Source organism: Crinia signifera, chromosome 5, assembly GCF_055691185.1.
Source record: "Crinia signifera chromosome 5, ASM5569118v1, whole genome shotgun sequence".
Classification (NCBI taxonomy): domain Eukaryota; kingdom Metazoa; phylum Chordata; class Amphibia; order Anura; family Myobatrachidae; genus Crinia; species Crinia signifera.
This window is the reverse complement of record NC_139221.1, coordinates 285,136,596-285,156,450: the sequence shown is the minus strand read 5'-3', so window position 1 is coordinate 285,156,450 and position 19,855 is coordinate 285,136,596. Positions and strand designations below refer to the sequence as shown.

Below are 19,855 nucleotides of genomic sequence, written 5' to 3'. Positions count from 1 at the left end.
AGCGATAGTATTGAACTATGGGGGTGATTTTGATTGATAATTCGCTGCATAGCAAACCACGTAATACTGTCCACACAAATGCCCGCCCCGGTACTTGTGTACGATCACGGCTCCCACGATGTCCATCGTATAGTAAAAAATCGCATCGCATACGATCGCATGCGATTTTTAACAGAAATGCATCCAAATGCATTGAAATTAGTATCAAACATGTTCAATGGCCCCCAAATGTCATTTTTGAGGCTGTACCAACCCCACTATCAACGCGAACCCGAAGCGTGGCGAGCGCAGTGAGCCCGCGAGGTGCGGCGCTACGCGTCCTACGACCTTTTCATACCCCCGCTATCCACGTCGGCGTGGAGTTGAGAATAGAAAGTGTGGCGAGCGCAGCGAGGCGAGCGGACACGGATACCTTCACAGGTATCCGCGTCCCATCGCGGGCTTCACAGGTGTCCGCGTCCCCTCGCAGGGCTCGCTGCACTCGCCACGCTTCGGGCTCGGTGGCTCGCTGCGCTCGCCACTCTTTCTATTCTCAACTCCACGCCGACGTGGATAGTGGGGGTATGAAAAGGTCGTAGGACGCGTACCGCCGCCCCTCGCGGGCTCGCTGCGCTCGCCATGCTTCAGGTTCGTGTTGATAGTGGGGGTGGTACAGCCTCAAAAATGACATTTGGGGGCCATTGAACATGTTTGATACTAATTTCAATGCATTTGGATGCATTTCTGTTAAAAATCGCATGCGATAAAAAAAAAAAAAGCTAAAAATGCAAAGATCGCATGCCATCGCATGCCAATAAATTTGGCATGCGATGGGAGCCGTGAAAGTACACAAGTACCCCCGCCCCTTCTGCAGCTGTTTCCCGTCGCTGACCATCGAATGATTTCTCCTGCCTTCACAAATAAAAGTCAGTCTGAACTGACTTCTATTTGCGGCTGCCGAGAAAAAGACACAGCGGGCATCATGTTACATCAGTCGCCCGTCCGCGTCAGGCATCGCCATCTGCGTACCTATGGGCAGGGCTGCCGACAGGGGGGTGCCCTGGGTACAGCTGTCCTGGGCCCCGGCCTGTGGAGTGGCCCGGGCAGCTGCCCACAGACACCCGCACCCAGCCTTCCCCACCCGGCGGCGGCCAGGCATGCACAATACACAGTGCAGCCTGCAGAGCACAGAGCCTAGGACACAGAGGGGCTCGGCGCTCTGCAGGCTGCACTGTGCAGTGTGCGCGCCGGACTTGACTGTGGACACTGACGGAGCCGGAGGACGATGCACGACGTGGGTGATGGTAAGTAATGGGGACGGGGTAAGGGGAGGCGGGGTGCTGTCATACGGGGGAGGGGGGCGGCCGGCCGGAGGTATGGTGCTGTGCCGCTGGGTGCCCGGACTGTAGGTCAGTCCCGGGACCCAACATTTCTAGTGGCAGCCCTGCCTATGGGAACCCCCAGCGGTTTCATGGGGACCCCCATAAAATGCTGGGCGTTCCCATGGCCCAGCGCTGCCAACGCCCCTGTCTCTCCCTCCTCTCGGTGAACTGCCCAGCGGATTTCGGGGTTCCAATAAATAGGTAAACAGTCAGTAGGTCAACACCATATGGCCGATGTGCATTAGGTCGACAAGGTCGAAGGTCAACATGTAAAAGGTAGACAATTCATAAGGTCAACAGATAGGTTCTTTAGGTCAACATGACAGCGGTCAATGTGCGTACCTGTATGTTAGACACAATTTTTTAAAGGGGTTTAACAAGTTTCCCAGCTTACCTTAATTTACTATTGAGATGGAATATGATTGCTGGGCGCATGGCATGAAGGAACACATTTACACTGACTGTGGTCACATATGATGAAACAAGGCACCAAAAAACCCGGAAAAAAAACAAAATCGTATGTCGGCCATTTTCATGTTGACCTTTTAACCCTGACAACCTTTTGTACCTGTTGACCTAATGACTGTAGGCCACTCCCATGGATTGGCTGGTAAAGAGAAACGGGTTACATTCTTACCGTGTCACCTGTGTACGGTCACCCTCATATCAGGGTGTTTTACCTTTGTTCTACATTGAGGGGCCTATTTATTAAGGTACAGTTCCACTAAAGACACGGTTATGTAACATCTGTCATTGCCACTATTCACAGAGGTAACAGATGAATTAACAGGGTCATTTACTACTGAAATTGTGCCAGGTATGTCACCCCTCTGTAGAGCGCGTGGGGCTGCTTTGTGGCACCGTAAATACTCATAGTAATATCCCTTCTTGTTCAGGACCCTTTGGTACAAATGCGTATGCATGGTCTGCTGACGGCGCAGGTGGTTATTGGGGAGGGATCGTACGTATCCCTCTCCCTGTACATTTTCCAGTATATCCTACATAGTGTTCATTCTAGCACCCGCCATCTTTGAAAACCCATGCAGTTTCTCTTACCTGCCTGGGGTGTGCTGTTTGCTGTGGTGTTTCTAGCACAGGTCTGGTTTGCATATCAGTGCTGATATTCAGACCACACTATGCTAGATGCACTGCAGCAGACGGCGACACCCCAGGCAGGGAGGAGGAACTACATGGGTTTTCAAAGATGGCAGGTGCTAGAATGAACACTACTTCAAATATTAATTGATATGCCTCTAATTTGCTTACTGCATATTATTTAACTTAAAATGTTCTGTATACAGTGTATTTATACTAAAATAGGAAAATAGTGTGTTAGCATTTTCTAAGAAAATCTGATTTTATCTTCTTTTTATTATTTTAAAATAGTATTTTAACTTTTTTTAAATAATTTTAAAATAGTTCTTTTTATATAAAAAATAGTTTCCATTTCCAAAGTATTCAATTATGTACATTTCAATGCCTAAAATGTACTAAAAGTCTAATACAGCAGATCTAACGCTTATGATCTAATGGTGGAGCTATTTTAGGTAAAAGCATCTTAGGTGGATATAAATGTTCCTCACATTTGACTTTAATGTATTAGGTACAAAATAATATACACAAAGGAATCTGATCATTATAGCAGGAAGGTTAGAACAGGGAAGCCATTATTCTGATAAAAAAAGACTTAGGTATTATAACAACTTTCAAATCTCCTTTGGAACATCGGGAGACTAACAAAAGGGCAGCTTGAGAGGCTAAGCCAGACATAGTTTAGGCCCTGGCAGAACACATGAATGGTGACATGAAAAAAAGATGAAAAACGCATCAAATCAAATAATAACGGCAATAGAGCATGTATTCCATAGATTAATAAAACCTTACACAGCAGACACCAGAATTTATTTCTCACATGGATATCTAATGAGATATCAAACTGTCTTTAAACCAATATCACAACTTGTATCGTTCTTCAATTGTTATGATATTTAAGGGTAAATTTACTAAGATGGAATGTTGCCCATAGCAACCAATCAGATTTGAATTCTTATTGATTTTGAACCTTCTAGAAAATAGTAGATAGGATCAGGGTTAGCCCACTTCTCTGTGCTGGGCAGCAGTGTGGCCAGGGAGGTGCTTAAAGTACAATTTTTAAAAGTATTTTATTCTAAGGGTGCATGGCCAGGGTGATTAGGACATGCCCCCTGAAAAGTACCTGGGCCCAGCCAGGCTCTCTACTGCCTTGACTAGCAGCACCACTTTAATAAAGTGGCAGACCAGACATTGGCATTATGTACTAAAAAATTTTTTTAGAATCCCTTAATAGCGAAACTGTGGCAAGGCATGATGGGACTTTTAGTTTCACAACAGCTGGAGGGCCATAGTTTGGACATGCCTGGTAAAGTCAATGGAAATCAATAAAAACCTGTGTAAATCGATGGGTTTTAGTGGCGATCGGGTGTTTTTTAATAATATTTTACAACATTAATTGTGATTTAGTACAGATGGAGCCATTCTCATTGTACCCACTGGCACGCCAGACGCCCGTATCCAGATGCTTGTGCGTCTATTGCTGGGAATGCACCAGAATCCCCAGGGCACCATGGCAATTGGCGCCGGTGGCGGGTGCAATGAGAATGGCTCCTAGTTGATTTTAGAACCATTAAAAATGACTCATTATCGCTTATCAACAGGCAATGTAATTATACCATGCAGAGACATGACATCAGGTATGATGTAATTAAATGAAGTCGCTGTGAGGTAATATGAGCAGCAGTCTAAGTGACATGAAAATGGAAGTCACTGGACCATACACAACTGATCCTGCAAGCCATCATTTAGACCCCTAACGTCGTCCTACGCCATTGTTACATTCCGTCAGCACAGACGCTTCTAATTAATTTCCCATGACCTCATCTGCAATTATAGAGTGGAATTGTCAATGCAGTAATAATTGCACACACATAGACTCACACACACAAACACTAGCAGCTACGGTATAATCTATTCACAGCCATGGTTAAAAACTGAAACTGCAAGACATCAAACATAGAGTGCATCAGCCAACCGCAGCGTAGCCAGAGAAACAGCAACAGAAATAGCATACCAGGATGGCAGTGCGTGGGTGATACACAAACCACTTTATGAGCAAAAGCTTCAAGTGATATTTTAAACTTGACATAGATGACAGTACCTTTTCTCTATTTATTATTCCTACATACATAATGCTTTATACTTTACATAACTTTATACCTTTAGTTTACTTTACTTCCAAAAAGTTTTGCTGTAGTGTGTGCACTGAGGAGCAGCAGCACTGCACATAGGGCATATTCAGTACTGGGCTCAGTACAAATTTGTGTGAAAAATGGGCAAAACCATACTGCACTGCAGGTGGGGCAGATGTAACATGTGCGGAGAGAGTTAGATTTGGTTGAGTTATTTTGTTTCTGTGCAGGGTAAATACTGGCTGCATTATTTTTACACTGCAATTTAGATTTCAGTATCAGCACACCCCGCCCAAATGTAACATGTGACATCTGCCCCACCTGCAGTGCACATGGTTTTGCCCATTTTCCAAATAAATTTGTACTGAGCTCAGATCTGAATAAGGCCCATAGTGTGAATTTGTACAGTGGGCGATTATCGATGGGAAACGATAGGTCTACAAGCATTAGGTCGACGCCACTAGGTTGACATGCATAAAGGTCGACATGACTGAAAGTCGACAAGCAGGAAGGTCAACATGGCTGAATGGCTGACTGTCAACATGGGTTAGGTCGACAGGGTCATTAGGTCAACACAAGCATTGGGTCGACATGGGGTAGGTTGACAGTCAAAAGGTCGACATGGGATTTTTCACTTTTTCTTGATCCGACATGTGCTGATAGGCAGTATTTCATGCCCTACCATCCACCATGGCAAAGGTAGTTGAATAAAATAGTGTGCCCTGCTTAGCGAGGCACCGTGCCTGAAGCTGTCCGAGGGCTACGTTTCAGTGTCCATGTCGACTGCGTCGAAATGCGGGACAAAAAAAGTGAAAAGTACCCAATGCCGACCTTTTGACTGTCGACTTTCCCATGTTGACCTAATGCTTGTGTTGACCTAATGACCCTTATGAGCTTATTATCTATGGGTTCCAGCACAATGTTACCACCCTTTTACCTGTGTGGTAATTCAATCCCCGACGCTATTTCCGACGGGGGAAATAGCGGCGGGTGCCTACCCGACAGCATTGAACAGGCATCTCCTCAGATCAGACCAAGTTTTGCCAAGAACGGCCATGGATTGTCAAGATCACGGCCTTATCTCGACAATCCACAGCCATTTATGTGAACACGCCCCTTTTTCTTTCGCAGATTGTCTTGCGGAACATTCAATCCCACCTGCCGACTGTCGGGACGCACTGACAGTCGGGACCCGGGATTGACTACCCCCGATAGTGTATGGGTCATATAACAAAATATCCCTGTCCCATTGCATCTTGAAAGACACCTCTCTGCAGTAGTTATTCATTTTGTACCCCATAGTAGTCAGGGACAGGGGCAAACGCAGGATTTTCAGAAGGGGGTTTCCAGAGGGATGGAGCAAAGCCGGGTCAGTTAAAGTATTATACAGTAGATAGACCAAATGTATATAAATACAGGTTGAGTATCCCGTATCCAAAATGCTCGGGACCAGGAGAATTTTGGATAACGGATTATTCCGTATTTCGGAATATTTTAATATTTCAATGATGTATTTTGAAGTATCTTGCATTTATGCTGTATAAACACATAATATACACACAAATATATTTTATTACCACATAAAATACACACAAATATATTTTAATTGTTCAAAAAACAAGGTTTCAAAACGTGAAACAAAATGTGTGTACTATCTCAGCACTGAATTTGAATGCCAAGCAATCATTGTCTTGCACATATATAGTGCCAGTTACATATCATGTCCCCAGTGATGCTGTTACAAATGTACCCAGTGAGTTTTTAGCAAAAAAAATTTTTTTTTTCACTTTCTGGAATGTCCGTATTTCGGAATAATTCGGATAACGGATATTCGGATACGGGATACTCGACCTGTAATAATAATAAATATATATAGTGGAATGGGCTTACTATTCATAATTTTCTGGTGGGAGGACAGCTTGCTTGACTGCAGATATCTCCAGTTCCCGACAATAGATTTCTTAGATTTTAATAGAATTAAAAACTAGAGAATCCCACCTACCAAATGGTACTGGGGACTTCAGGAGGCAGAGCAATCTGCCAATGAGTATATAAAACTACATACCAGGTGTGTGGAGCTGGAGCAGTAACCAGCTGCTGGAAGGCTGATATCTCTGGTTCTGGGAACAGTAGAGACCAGCTTCTAGTGTCCATCAAAAGGGGAGAGTCCCAGCTTTTGGAATATACCCTAAGAAAAACTCTCCCTCAGAAAGAACCTGAAATATCTGACTGGGAAAAGCAATTAATAGGCTTGGATGGGGACCACTGCTTTGAAGTCAGATATCTCCGGTTCCCAAGGGCCGATTTTTATAATTCTTGTACCCATGGAAAGAGGGAACTCTCAGCTTTCAGCCTAGGACCCTTAGACTCCTGGGGGGGTTTCTGGGTACTCAGAAACCCCCCCTGCGTGCGCTACTGAGGGACATGCAGTCAGGGGAGGCAGAGGAGGCAGTGCTTCCCCTGTAAATTTTGTTTAAAACAATACAAAGAATATACCTATGACACATTTTCTGGGCGGGATGTATCAACATACATCACCGCCCTTCGCACGGCAGCCGCCGCGATGCTACCGCATATGTACTAACATATGCGGCCAGCATCGGGCTGCGGTAACGGAGACCCCCGCGATACCTGTGATGTGGGCTGCGGGGGTCTCCGTCACCTCCCGGCGGCTGCCAGCATCCCCCTGCGTCTCCTCCTCCCCCTGAAGCCGGATGTCCTCCCGGCTGTCACACCAGGGGGAGGAGGAGGTTAAAGGAGGACGGGAGGGGGGGGGGCGGCGTGCGGATGGCGTACGGCAAAAGAAGCCCATAGGCTTCTATAGGGTATCGCCACCCTCTGGGTGGTGATACCCAGCCTTGCGAAAATGGGGCGAACCGGTGATGATACATAGGAAAATGCGGTAAAACGGGGGTTTTACCGCATTTTCCCTTTAGTACATCCCGCCCTCTGTGTCATAAGTATTTTCTTTATATTATATTAGCAATTTGTAACATTTCAATTCGTTTGGGAGGCACCAGTAAGTGAAGGGGCTGAGCTAAGCCATGATCTAAAAAAGCTCATTAAACAAAATGGTAAAAGCGGCACTTCTGGAAGTGCTTTATTTACAGTGGCTGCTGTGATTGGACAGCGGAGTGGGGGCACGTCCGGGCCGGTTGAGGTGAATGGCATTGCCTCTCTGCACATAGCCACCACCGCACGTCACTGATAGTAATGCCCTAGTTCATTATCACAGCCCTAGTTAATATTATGTCCCATAGCAGTGCCCTGGATTATTTTGGGAACCATAATAGTCCCTTAGTGTAAATGATATCACATTATAGTTCTGTCAGTGCACATTCAGTCACACAGTATCCACAATTCCTATTATGACATACAAATATGCCAAGATACAATGCCTCAGTTTATATATATTGCCGCACTATAGTGCATTAATCTCATTGTGCAACCTTACTGTGCATTCGTTCTTATTTTCTATTTACTGCATTTACCCCAAAGCGCATGCATGGTGATAGACTTGTGAAACTGTGCCTGAACTGCCCCGTCGGTGATGGGGTAAGTTGCCCATAGGCTACAATGGGCTACCGCCATTCTGCGGGACCCGATACGATGCTGTCCGATATTGGTACATCGGGCAGCATCACATCTTCAATAGAAACCTATGGGGGATGCTGGTGCGAGCGGGGCAGGAGAGATCACAGCAGGTATTAAAGATTCCTGCTGCAGTCCCTCCTACATACAGTCCAGAGATACTGTACTTAATATTTGCGGCTAACCCCCAATAAGTGAGTTTTCGGGGAATTCGCTCCAAATATTAAATGATAAATGGGCCCCTTAAAATGGAATGTATGGAGCATCACATTCGCTATGTAGTACATTCATCCACTTGTTGGGTACATAGAAATAGGGCTAAAATTGTAAAGGACAGTTCTCACAGTAAGAACAGTCCTTTGTGGTGTCGCAACTTCCAGTCTGCGCATAAAGGATGGTCCTAATGCCGAGACTGACGATTGGATCCCTCTCTGGGGGAATTAGCAATAGAAGCCCATAGGCTTCTATTGGGCTAGGTCACATAAAGATAGCATCTCCCACCACCTCCAACCTCAGAATATATGGCATTCCGGAGCTTGGTACATGAGGGAAATGCAGCCTACCGTTTTGGGATTTTTGACCACTCTTACCTTTTAGTACATCCCACCCGTGATCATTGAAGGTAGCCTGCTAGATCTCCAGGTTTGTGAGCCAATACAGATGACAGTTACTGAATAGATCATTGTGATAGTACAGTGACGTATTAACAACTAAGGGACTATACAAATGGATTAACCCTGCTAGAAGCTCAGTTATCATTCATTTACCTTCTATTACAGGGGTGGCCAACCTGTGGCTCTAGAGCCGCATTCGGCTCTCCCCCTGTTAAAGTGTGGCTCCTGCTCCCACTGCTGCCCGCTGCCCACCGTCATCACCCGCTGCTGGTTCCTCGAATCCCTTCTCCTTCTTTGCTTATCTCTCCTAACCCTCACTGAGCATCCTTGTGACTGGGTCATCCGCCAATCAGAGCTCGCGGGCCGGCAGCCAATCAAGAGCCGGCCCGTGAGCTTTGATTGGTGGACGGCCCAGTCACAGGGAAGTGAGGGGGGGAAGGAGACGCGCGGTGTGCTGTGCTCTCCTCCCCTCTGTGACATGACAGGACTGCAGGGGGACACCAGACTGTCCTCTCCACGCCCGGCAGCAGCAGCAACAACGGTGAGTGCTGCTGCTGGGAAATTAGCACTGTGGGGGCATAGCAGATTGTAGCACTGTGGGGGCATAGCAGTTTGTGGCACTGTGGGGGCATAGCAGATTGTGGCACTGTGGGGGCATAGCAGTTGTGGCACTGTGGGGGCATAGCAGTTTGTGGCACTGTGGGGGCATAGCAGTTTGTGGCACTGTGGGGGCATAGCAGTTTGTGGTACTGTGGGGGCATAGCAGTTTGAGGCACTGTGGGGGAATAGCAGTTTGTGGCACCGTGGGGCATACCCAGCACTGTGGGGGGCATACCTGGCACCGTGGCAGCATATGTGTATCTGGCACTATTGGGGGCATATGTATATATGGCACTGCACTATTGGAGGCATATGTGTATCACACCCACCCAAGGGGTCCAAATAGACCATGCCCCTTTTTTGGCACACGCATCGAAGGCGAACGCATGGGTATAAATATCTAGCCATGAACACTAATCAACACACTTCTGACGAAGGACCTAAGCGTCCGAAACGCGTTAAGTGTGTTGGATCCCCCGCTGTGGACTTCCGCTGCTGCTATCTTCCCTGACGTGGTCGAGGTATCCTGAGCCGGCTATCGGACACCTTCCACTCCACACCGCATTACATTCTGGTGGTGAGAAGAACTTTCACGGGACATTAGCCCAGCTGTTGTTGCCTTGTGGGATTTGTTTTACATGCCTATTGACCTCATATGTTTGTGAGTGTTTTTAAACGAATAAATTGTTACTCTTTATAATACCAGACGTATTGCACCAATCTGTCTGAACTGTCTCCATTTCACCACGCCTCTCATTTATTGAGGGTGTTTTGGAGGCAATTTGTATTGTTTCAGGTTCTGAAGTACACCTGATTGGAATATCGATTCTACATCCACTCATTGTGAACAGGAAGGAGCGCTAGTGGTTCTGTAATCTTGTTTGTATACTCTTTAGCTTGACTACAGATATTTTTCAGCTCTTTACCTCTGACCGGTTGGCCACCCCTGTTCTATTACATATGTCATGCGAAATGATCGGACCTCATTTTTCCAATTCAATTGCACCATTGCAAAAATAATGTATTTTATTGTTAAAACTTAGAACTTGCATGTAATGTTAGAATCCATCAAATCAATGGAATCTCGGGGCTATGCTTGTGCAGCTTTAGAATGAATTCCGAGCATGGAAATTTACCCTGTGACAGACATTTTCATTATGTATGAATGATCCAAATCCATAAACAGAATGAATAATCCTGACACTCAGTGAGTATTCTGGAAGAACACATGTACTCTGGCTGCAGTGCTAACACACTGACTCAGAAGGAATTGTTGAGATAGGACTAGTAGAGTCTGTTTCTGTCATCTTATGTATGGTTCTCTATATGTATAGTTACAGATTTGTTCACATTCACATACCGTTTTTGCACCACATGATTTGAGATGATTGGCGCGAATTAGACACCGTCATGGCTAATGAGCCACATACTTGTGCAGAGCTTCTTATAGCTCTGCTGTGGACCAGTACTCATTGGGGCGTGGCCAACTCTGGAAGGTGTGGCCAGGCCTTCTCCTTACTATCAGATGGAAAATATAGTATGCACGCACCCGTGTTGTCCCCCCTCCCCCCCCCCTCGGAGTCTGCAGTGGCGGCCGCCGCTTCAAGCACCCCCCCTCTACTCAGCAAAAGAGGCTCACTCCCCCCTCGGTTCAGCAGCAGCGGCCGCATCTCCCCCCCCCTCCCCCGGACTTGGCGGCATAGGTGCCGATTTATGTTTTTGCTGGTGGGTGCTCAAGCCAAAAATATAGGGGAGTGGCTTCAAGGGGAAGGGGCGTGGCCACAAAATAATACCAATACGCAGCACAGTTGTCTCCAATATTCAAATTACAGCAACAGTGTGGCCCTGCAGCTGTTTCTCTATGATAACCGTACATACCCCCATGCACAGGAATGCCGGGAAAATGCTCCTGTCAGCTCTGTTAATGGTGCTGGGCAGCATCTCTTATGCCGCAGCCGCCGGGTCACTAAAGAGCGGACGGAATACACTCTTCCCGGCATACTGTTTGCCAGGCGTCAGGGCTGGAGATGTGGGTGCTGCAAGTTAATTTGGTGGCCCAGCAGCGCGACTCGGGCCCGTGGGTGCTAATCAATTTCCGTGGGTGCTTGGACCCTTGAGCGCCCACAGAATCGGAACCTATGCTCAGCTGCATTGTCCCCCCCCCCAGACTCAGCGGTGGACGCCGCATCAGCACCACCCGTGACCAGGTAAGCGGCAGGGTGCCCGTCCCCCACCTGGGGCGCTACAGAGCGTCGGCCCTGGGAGGGAGGACTAACTGCTGCAATGAGCTAGTTCTGTTTACAAGTAGCAAGGATGGAGCATGGGCCCCTCCAAGAGGCCCGGGTAAAGAGTACCCGCTCCCTCCCCTCTGGGCGGCCCTGTCTGTACTTGTGTACTCTTTATTAAATGTTGTGTCTTATTTGCATCATAGCTACACAAAAAGTCATGCATAGTGTACCAGGCACACTAGAGTAATACTTTTGTTGTAAAGGAATTGGTATGAAGTGGCAGATTACACATATTGATGGATGGCCAAAGGTATATCTATATCTCGGTGTGTTAGGGCCTGGTGTCTCTGCTGCACAGCGTAACTTCTGTACCCAAAATGTGCTTTTTGTTAAAAAAAAAAAAAAAAAAACGGTAGTGAGAACTCATTTCAGCTAGATTCCTCTGATCAATTAGATGTGTGACATTTGTACATCAGTGTGTCAGTCGGAATGTGTGTACAAAGTGTTGTCTCTTATGCCGAGTTCCATTGTGCTTCATTTGCAACTTTGTACAGCCCAGTGTTCTGCGGCATCTGCAGAACACTGGGCTGTAACACATAGTGCAGGAGGGAACTGCTTAGCACATATAGGGTGGGATGCACTAAATGAAAAAATACAGTAAAAACACAGTTATCTGTTTTTTTACCGCATTTTGATTTGATTTGACAATACCCCATAGAAGCCTATGGGCTTCTTATCGCGACCCACACCACACCGTTGCCCCACAAGGATGCACGCCCCCCTTCACCTGAGTCCGGGCTGCCCGGACCAGTGACCTCCTCCTCCCTAGCCCCTACATCCCCTTCCAGGTGCAGGAAGGAGGGGGCGGAGTCCCTGGTTCCTGCAGCAGCAGCAGCTGGGTAAGGGAAGAGAGGGAGCCACCAGGAACCCACGGCCACATTGCTGGCTGCACCACAAAGGTCAGCTCTTTAGACAAGAGCTGTCCTTTGCAATAATTATCGCATATGTTAGTGGAGCGGTTCTCAAACTGTGGGTCCTGACCCCAAAGTGGGTCCTGACCTTCTCAGCATGGGGTCAGGACTCCATGTTGTCTGCCGGGACCCACAGATCTACTTATCTCTTGTCTGCGGCCCCGGGCGGCTCTCCTCCTAGCAGGCTTGTTAATGAAAATTACTCACAAAAAAATGGCCGCCCCCTAACAGCAGACTGTTTTTGAGGATGCTAGAGGAGGCCGACGCCGAGGGGGGGGGGGGTTCCGAGCATCCAGAAACCCTCCCCTGCGTTTGCCTATGCATGGTGTGTACAGTATGCCTTGTCTATTTATAAAGAATTCTTGCACAAACAGACAACTTTATCTTTAGCCAACTGGAAATATCACATATTGGTGTGGTATCATTCTTCTCACGTATGCAAATCATTATTATACTGAGGGGCTGTCAGAAGCATCACATTTCACTTGAATTTCCTCCTAAAGGTCAGAGACGTGGTTGCATATGTGTAATATTGAGTTAGCGGTTAGATCGGTGACCTTTAAAAATGTGAGTTTTTTTTTTCTTTTCAAAATAGTTGTTACTTTGCAGTGCCTTACATATGCAAATGTGCTTAAAAATAAATGACCTCTACATATCTTTCAAAATATTGCTCCTGAAAACTACCATGAATAAAGGGGTGTGGTATGGGGCTCTGACAGGGGGGATCCCGATCAGTGGCGGCTCCTACTATAGGGCTGCAGGACTGCAGCCCCTCCAGTTAAAATCACAACACCAGTGACACAGACAGACAGCACCAGAGCTCCGGTGCTTCTCCCCACGGGCAACCCCCCCCCCCCCCTTCCCACACACACACACACACACCCCACCACCACCACCTCCGCAGCTCTGCTGCTGGCTGTCTGTGTCTTTGACATTCTGGTAACCTCCTCCCACCAGGCTCCATGAAGCAGCAGGACAGACACAGCAACAGCCCAACCCTGTGGGGAGGAGTTCATCATGTAGTAGATTCCTATTGGAAGCTTCTACTGCTCATCATACACAGAGCTGGAAACTCCTCCCCCTCTTGGGCTGCCAGTACATGGAGTGATGACAGCAATAGCTTCCAACAGGAAGCCATTCTGTGCAAATCGCCAGAGCTACAGTACTTCTGTGTGGCTGCTGTCTGTGCAGCCCAGAAGCAATTCCTCTGCAGTGTGCATACCCAGACTTGATGCAGCTGAAGGAAGGTATGCATTGCACCAGAGAGGATGAAATCGTCCCAAAATCGCATAGTGTATGGGGGCCTTAAGACACCTCTGTGGTGTAATGATGTCCGCACCTGCTCCGTCTTTGGCAGACTCTGACAGAAATAAGTCAGTTTAGAGATAATATTCTCACGTGTATTATCACGGCGCCCATCGCATCCCAGAGCACGATATTTCATCGCATCACATGCCATCGCATGCCATACACGCGATGCGATGCGATTTAAGCCCCCTATACGATTTTAAATTGTATAAGCACCCTAATGGGTGCTTACAATGTTAAATGCACCCCCACGCCACCTCCAATGCGTCTAATGCGATGGGCGCCGTGATAATACACAAGTACCGATCTTTATAAAGTATCATTTTGTGTACTTTAATTAAAATTAAAGTTATTAAAAGTGTTCATTTTGCTCTGTACCTGTGTTTGTGTGCATATGAGTACATCATGTATGTATAGTACAGGGGGACGAGTGCAAAGAAGACCCTTGCAGGCTCGATGCGCTCGGCACGCTGCAGGCTCAGGGGACCCCCACAAAGGGTTGTAGACCCTCACAAGGGAGAATAACCCCTGTGAGTCAGGATCCCCCCTGTCGGAGCACTGGCAGTCGGGATTCTGACGTTGGGATACTGACTGTCGGGATCCCCCCTGTCGGAGCGTCATCCGGCATCCGAATAAAGTACTGCCAGAACTCCTCACAGTGACCATATATTGGGGCCGACTCTGAATCGCCCGGAGCGATCCGATATTGTCCCCAGTGCCAATGGTCAGGTTTTGTGCATGTGCATTTCTGGGCATGTGCAAACCCCGACAACGAACGGCATTGGCCGGTTACACACTCGCCAGGCCATTCGCTGTGGGGAGGGAGGGCTGGGGCTCGGCATTTTATTGGCATCCCATGAGTACACTGGGTGTTCCCATGGGTACGCGGGTGCGCTGATGCCTGCCAGGGGTTGGAGGGCTGACGTCACAGGACGTCAGCTGCCCGCCCCGTCTTCATCCATGTGCTCTCAAATAAAAGTCAGTTTCCACTGTTTGTACAAATCCCCTCGCATGGTACCAAGGGCTTTAGGGTGTCCCTTAAAATCAAAGATCTGAAAAATTGATGGGACACCCTCTATTTTTTTTCTTTTTGCTATTCATCGGACAACTCTAACCCATGCCCCAAGTGGCACAAAGTTTTACGTGTTAGGTAACTTTCTTAAATTTGCTTTAAACACTTTTTAAGCGAGTGCACATTTTTTGTTGCAAAGGTGGGAATTGGGATCGGTGGCAGGGCCTCTGTGCAACATATTACTCTATCACTGGACATTGGCCCTTATTCTGGTTGACTCGCAAAGCTGTGAATTTTGCAGCTTTGCAAGACATTGAAACGCCACCCACCGTCCGCCCTCGCCCCTTCTCGCACGCATGCGAATGGATGTTTTGCATATAAATCCATTAGCAGCCTTGATTTTGCTAGTGATCGCAGACCTAAAGGCCCCCATACATTAGGCCGACTTGTCCTTAAGACAAGTTGGACCCAATTCTCCTGTGAGCCGCCCGGGAGCTCCCCGGGAGGCTCACACACAATTTGGCACTTGATGAGCCAAATTTGACATGTGATAAATCGCTTGCGATTTATCACATATCGTGGGCGCAGGGGGCGGGCGGTGAGGGGCAGGGGGTGGCGGTGCTCTCATCAGGGGGAGCAGTGGGACGGGCAACGGGTCCCTGAGCGCCGGGGAGTGCTGACCTGGCCGGGTGGTGATGTTCATATATATCAGCAGCGCTGCGGGAGTCGGGAGGGGACGTGGTGCCGGGTGCGGCGAGTGCTGCTGGCTGACCTGGCCGGGCATGTGATAACAAATAGCAGCAGCGGGGACGGGATGCGCAGTGGCGGCTATTAGATTTTTAAAATACCTGTCAAATGACCGGCCGTTCTCTGATTGGCTGAGAGCTCTCTCAAAATAAATTATTGAAATATAAAAATATTCTGAAATACGGAATAATCCATTATCCAAAAAAATTCTTCTGGTTCCGAGCATTTTGGATAAGGGATACTCAACCTGTACTTCTAGACTGTTCAGTTGCCATTAAAAAAAAATGTAAAATGAAAGAATGATATTGGCTGTGAGTACATGCATCATTTTATTGTCATACAAACGGTATACGAGCCGGGCCTATTCCTTTCTGTTCCCATTGCTTTAATTACTTACCCTATGCAAAGTGACTGGCTGTGAGTGAGGAGACAAGATGATGACGTGCCCTAACCATATGGTTTTATCACATGCTTAGCATGCACTGTGTGGAGGGAGAGGCACATGCATGCTTTTATATGTTCACTTCCACAGACTGTAATTTGCCATTTGACTTGCTGACAGGATTGGGTTGTTTGGGGACTTCATTCCTATATGACTCGTAGCAGGAGCCCCACATCATGAAATAGAGACTTAAGTTACTGGCGAAATGCCGTAATCGGTTTTATTTCATTTCTGCATGTTTTTCCTGTTACTGCTATTGTTTTATTGTCCTGAACCATTCCCTTACTTATCCATCACAATAGCTCCGTTCAAGGATGAGAGGAATGACTGGTGAGCTGTAGGGTTGTCTCACATTCCGCTTACACAAAAACATGACTTGCAATGCACAGAATGGGAATGGCCGCTGTCGTGCCACTGCATAACGCAACACATCTGGCCACGTGGCACAAAATGAGAAAGAATGGCATTTGGGTTATTTTATAGCTTTTTAATACATTTTCTGTATCTTCAATATATATATATATATATATATATATATATATATATATATATATATTTTTTTTTATTTATTTATTTATTTTTGGTTACAAAAGGTCGACAGATAAAAGGATCGACAGTGTGTATGGTCGACAGGTACAAAAGGTCAACAGGTCGACGTTACAATGGCCACTAATTAAAAAATACAATGAGCTCTTGGGCCAGATGTATCAAGCTTCAGAAAGTGATAAAGTAGAAAGTGATAAACATCCAGCCAATCAGCTCCTACTTGTAATTTTCCAAACACCGCCTGTAAAATGGCAGTTAGGGGCTGACTGGCTGGCTGTTTATCACTCTCCATTTTATCACTTTTTGAAGCTTGATACATCTGGCCCTTAGTATGGAAAGGCATATGACATACATAAAAAAAAGGAGAGATACACATTAAAATTCATAATGCATTTCCTGGGCGCAAGCTGCCCACTTCCTCAGATTGATGTTACTAATTTCCTCTGGACAGATCACAAGCGAGAATACCTGCCCCTTCCCTGAGCAGGGATATCCATCGATAAGTCTACCCATTGGGCCATGTGGTTTTCATCTGTCAAATTTGTGGAACTTTTTTAATGGAACCCTATGGCCAAATGTTTATTGCTGTGATACATGTATAATTAGTATGGACATAAATGAAAAACAACTATATTGTTTTATTCAAATATATTAGCTATACCGTAAATCACCGATGCCTATTTTATTCCCATAATATCCACCGGTATACGGTTGTATTGTTGACCCGACTTAGGTCGACAGTCATTAGGTTGACACCATTGGGTTGACAGGCAACAAGGTCGACAGGGTTCTAGGTCAACATGGATAAAGGTCGACAGGTGTCTAGGTCGACATGGGACAAGGTCGTCATGGTTTTAGGTTGACAAATGCATTAGATCGACATGGGTTAGGTCGACAGGTCGCGAGGTCGACATGGTTTTTTTCACTGTTTTTTGAGGCAGTATTTCATGCCCTACCATAGTAATATAATAAAATAGTGTGCCGAGCGCAGCGAGGCACCTCGTCCGAAGCATGATGCGAGGGGCTGCGGTTGACTTCCAACTGACTGTGTCGACATTCGGGTTGAAAAACGGTAAACAGTGAAAAAACCTGTGTTGACCTGACGACCTGTCAAACTAACCCATGTCGACCTAATGTATTTGTCGACCTAAACCCATGTCCACATTGTCCATGACGACCTAGACACCTGTCGACCTTCACCCATGTCAACCTAGGACCCTGTCGACTTAGTTGCCTGTCAACCCAACGGTGTCGACCTAATGACTGTCGACCTAAGTCGGGTTGACAATACAATCCACACTCTATCCACCTACATGACCTTAGACCTCCTTACATGCCATTTATATGCATATCTGACACCCACATAGCCTCAGGCATCCTGACATGCCATTTATATACCTATTACATTCTCCAACATGTTCACAGAATACTGCACAAACAATGTATATGCAATAGTGCACAAATCACAGTGGCCAAATGCATTCATTTGTTTCTGTATGTTGTTAGGCACTGTGGAACCCTTGTGCCGCCACATAAGTAAATATATAAGAATGTACTGTGTATGTGACTAAACACAGGCACATAGGTATGCTCAGGTACATGTGCGCGTCTAGTTATATTAGTAGGAGTAATGGCTTGTGTAAGGCTGATAATTACTCTGAACACTTCAGGACTGACTGTAGTCCTCCTAAAACAGGGACCGGACAGCTGTGTTTGCTGTGATATTTTTAAACATATTAATGTAGGCTCCGATCACACAGCCTTGCCTGACCTATTTTTGGCTCGGGCCGGCCATTGTTCTATTTTTGTACCCTGTGGGCCAGGCTGTTGTTGATTCACATGCAAATGAGATATCACTGTCTTTAGCCAACTCTGCTGAGACTAAGAGACACACACACACACACACACACACACACAGAGAGAGGCAGAGTAGGCAGAGGGGGCAGATGCAGAGGGCAAGGGGTAGATAAAAGTGCCACGACTATCATTTCCTGCTGCTGGCATTTTACTCTTTTTCATATTTACATATTTTGTTTTATTTAGCATAAGTTACATGCTGACTGTCATATTTATTATTTGGCTTTTTATACTTTTTCTTGCTGCTTGTCATTGCTGGATGAAAGCATTGTAGCAAGGGTACAGGTCTCCTGTTCCACCTGCTCCCAGGACAGGTGCAGGCTTGCAGGAGAGGTGTATGATACTTGTGGCTGACAGCTCCTGCTAATCCACATTATTTGTGTTGAGGCAGCAGGGTCTCTCTCTCTGTCTCTCTCTCTCTCTCTCATCCATGAGTACTTGGCACAGTAAATATGTGTAGAAAAATGGAATAATTGTCAAAGTGTATCACTGCCTCCTCCCCCTCTGGAGGAGTTAAGACTGCTGAGGGGTCGCTTCCTTGCAGAAGAGTGATGAAGCTTTCATGTGTCTGAGCTGCACAGGGGCTGGAATATGCTGCAGACAATTTATGAGAGTGAATCATGTTTTTCCTCAGATGGGGTATCTGGACGTGACAGGCTCCTGGCACAGCACAGAATGCACAGCATGATCAGCTCAGGTAAGAGGCTCCTTCCTGCATGCTGTAATGATACCAGCTCCTGCCCACTTACTGCTGCCAGTAACATGAATGTGGCATTTACTGAGCTTGTTACTGCTCAGGCAATGGTCTGCCAGTGTACACTGTAGTGTGCAGTGTGTTCATACACATTAAAAGGTATGTGTGTACAGAATATATATATATATATATATATATATATATCAATAATGTATGTGTATAGTTCTGATCAATGTATGTGTATAGTTCTGATATATATATATATATATATATTTGTACAGAAATGATCTGATAAATATGACTGCTTCTATTTTCTGTTTATAGTTCTATTTATAGATTCCACTTTGATGTTATCTATAGAACAGCGTGTTTATATATCTATATTGTGCTTCGTTATCAGTTCCCATGAGTATTAATGCGGAATTAGCTAACTTAGACAATAATATAGAGAAGTGATGTCGAATATACTTACTTTAAATATAACTATAACTATATATATATATATATATATATATATATATATATATATATATATATATATATATATATATATATATATAACTATGTATTGCACTGAATGTGTTCAATGTAATCAGCCTGATCACTCTCTCAGTGAGTACAGCCATACAGTAACAACAGTAGCTGTGGTATATATTCTGT

At 46.1% G+C, this 19,855-nt stretch overlaps 1 protein-coding gene across 8 annotated transcripts in view; it reads left to right on the top strand.

The window, feature by feature from the left end:
- Positions 1–19,855, top strand: part of HDAC9 (histone deacetylase 9) — a 468,252-nt gene that overhangs the window by 322,043 nt on the left and 126,354 nt on the right. For 6 of the 8 annotated variants that reach the window (XM_083189144.1, XM_083189143.1, XM_083189142.1 and 3 more), the window contains one exon: positions 19,136–19,198. The exons of 1 other annotated variant lie outside the window; for it this stretch is intronic. In XM_083189144.1, the coding sequence (XP_083045270.1) occupies positions 19,136–19,198 (63 nt within the window). Of the gene's footprint in view, positions 1–19,135; positions 19,199–19,250; positions 19,355–19,855 lie in introns of those variants that run through there. One more of the 8 variants, XM_083189149.1, reaches the window with a different exon arrangement.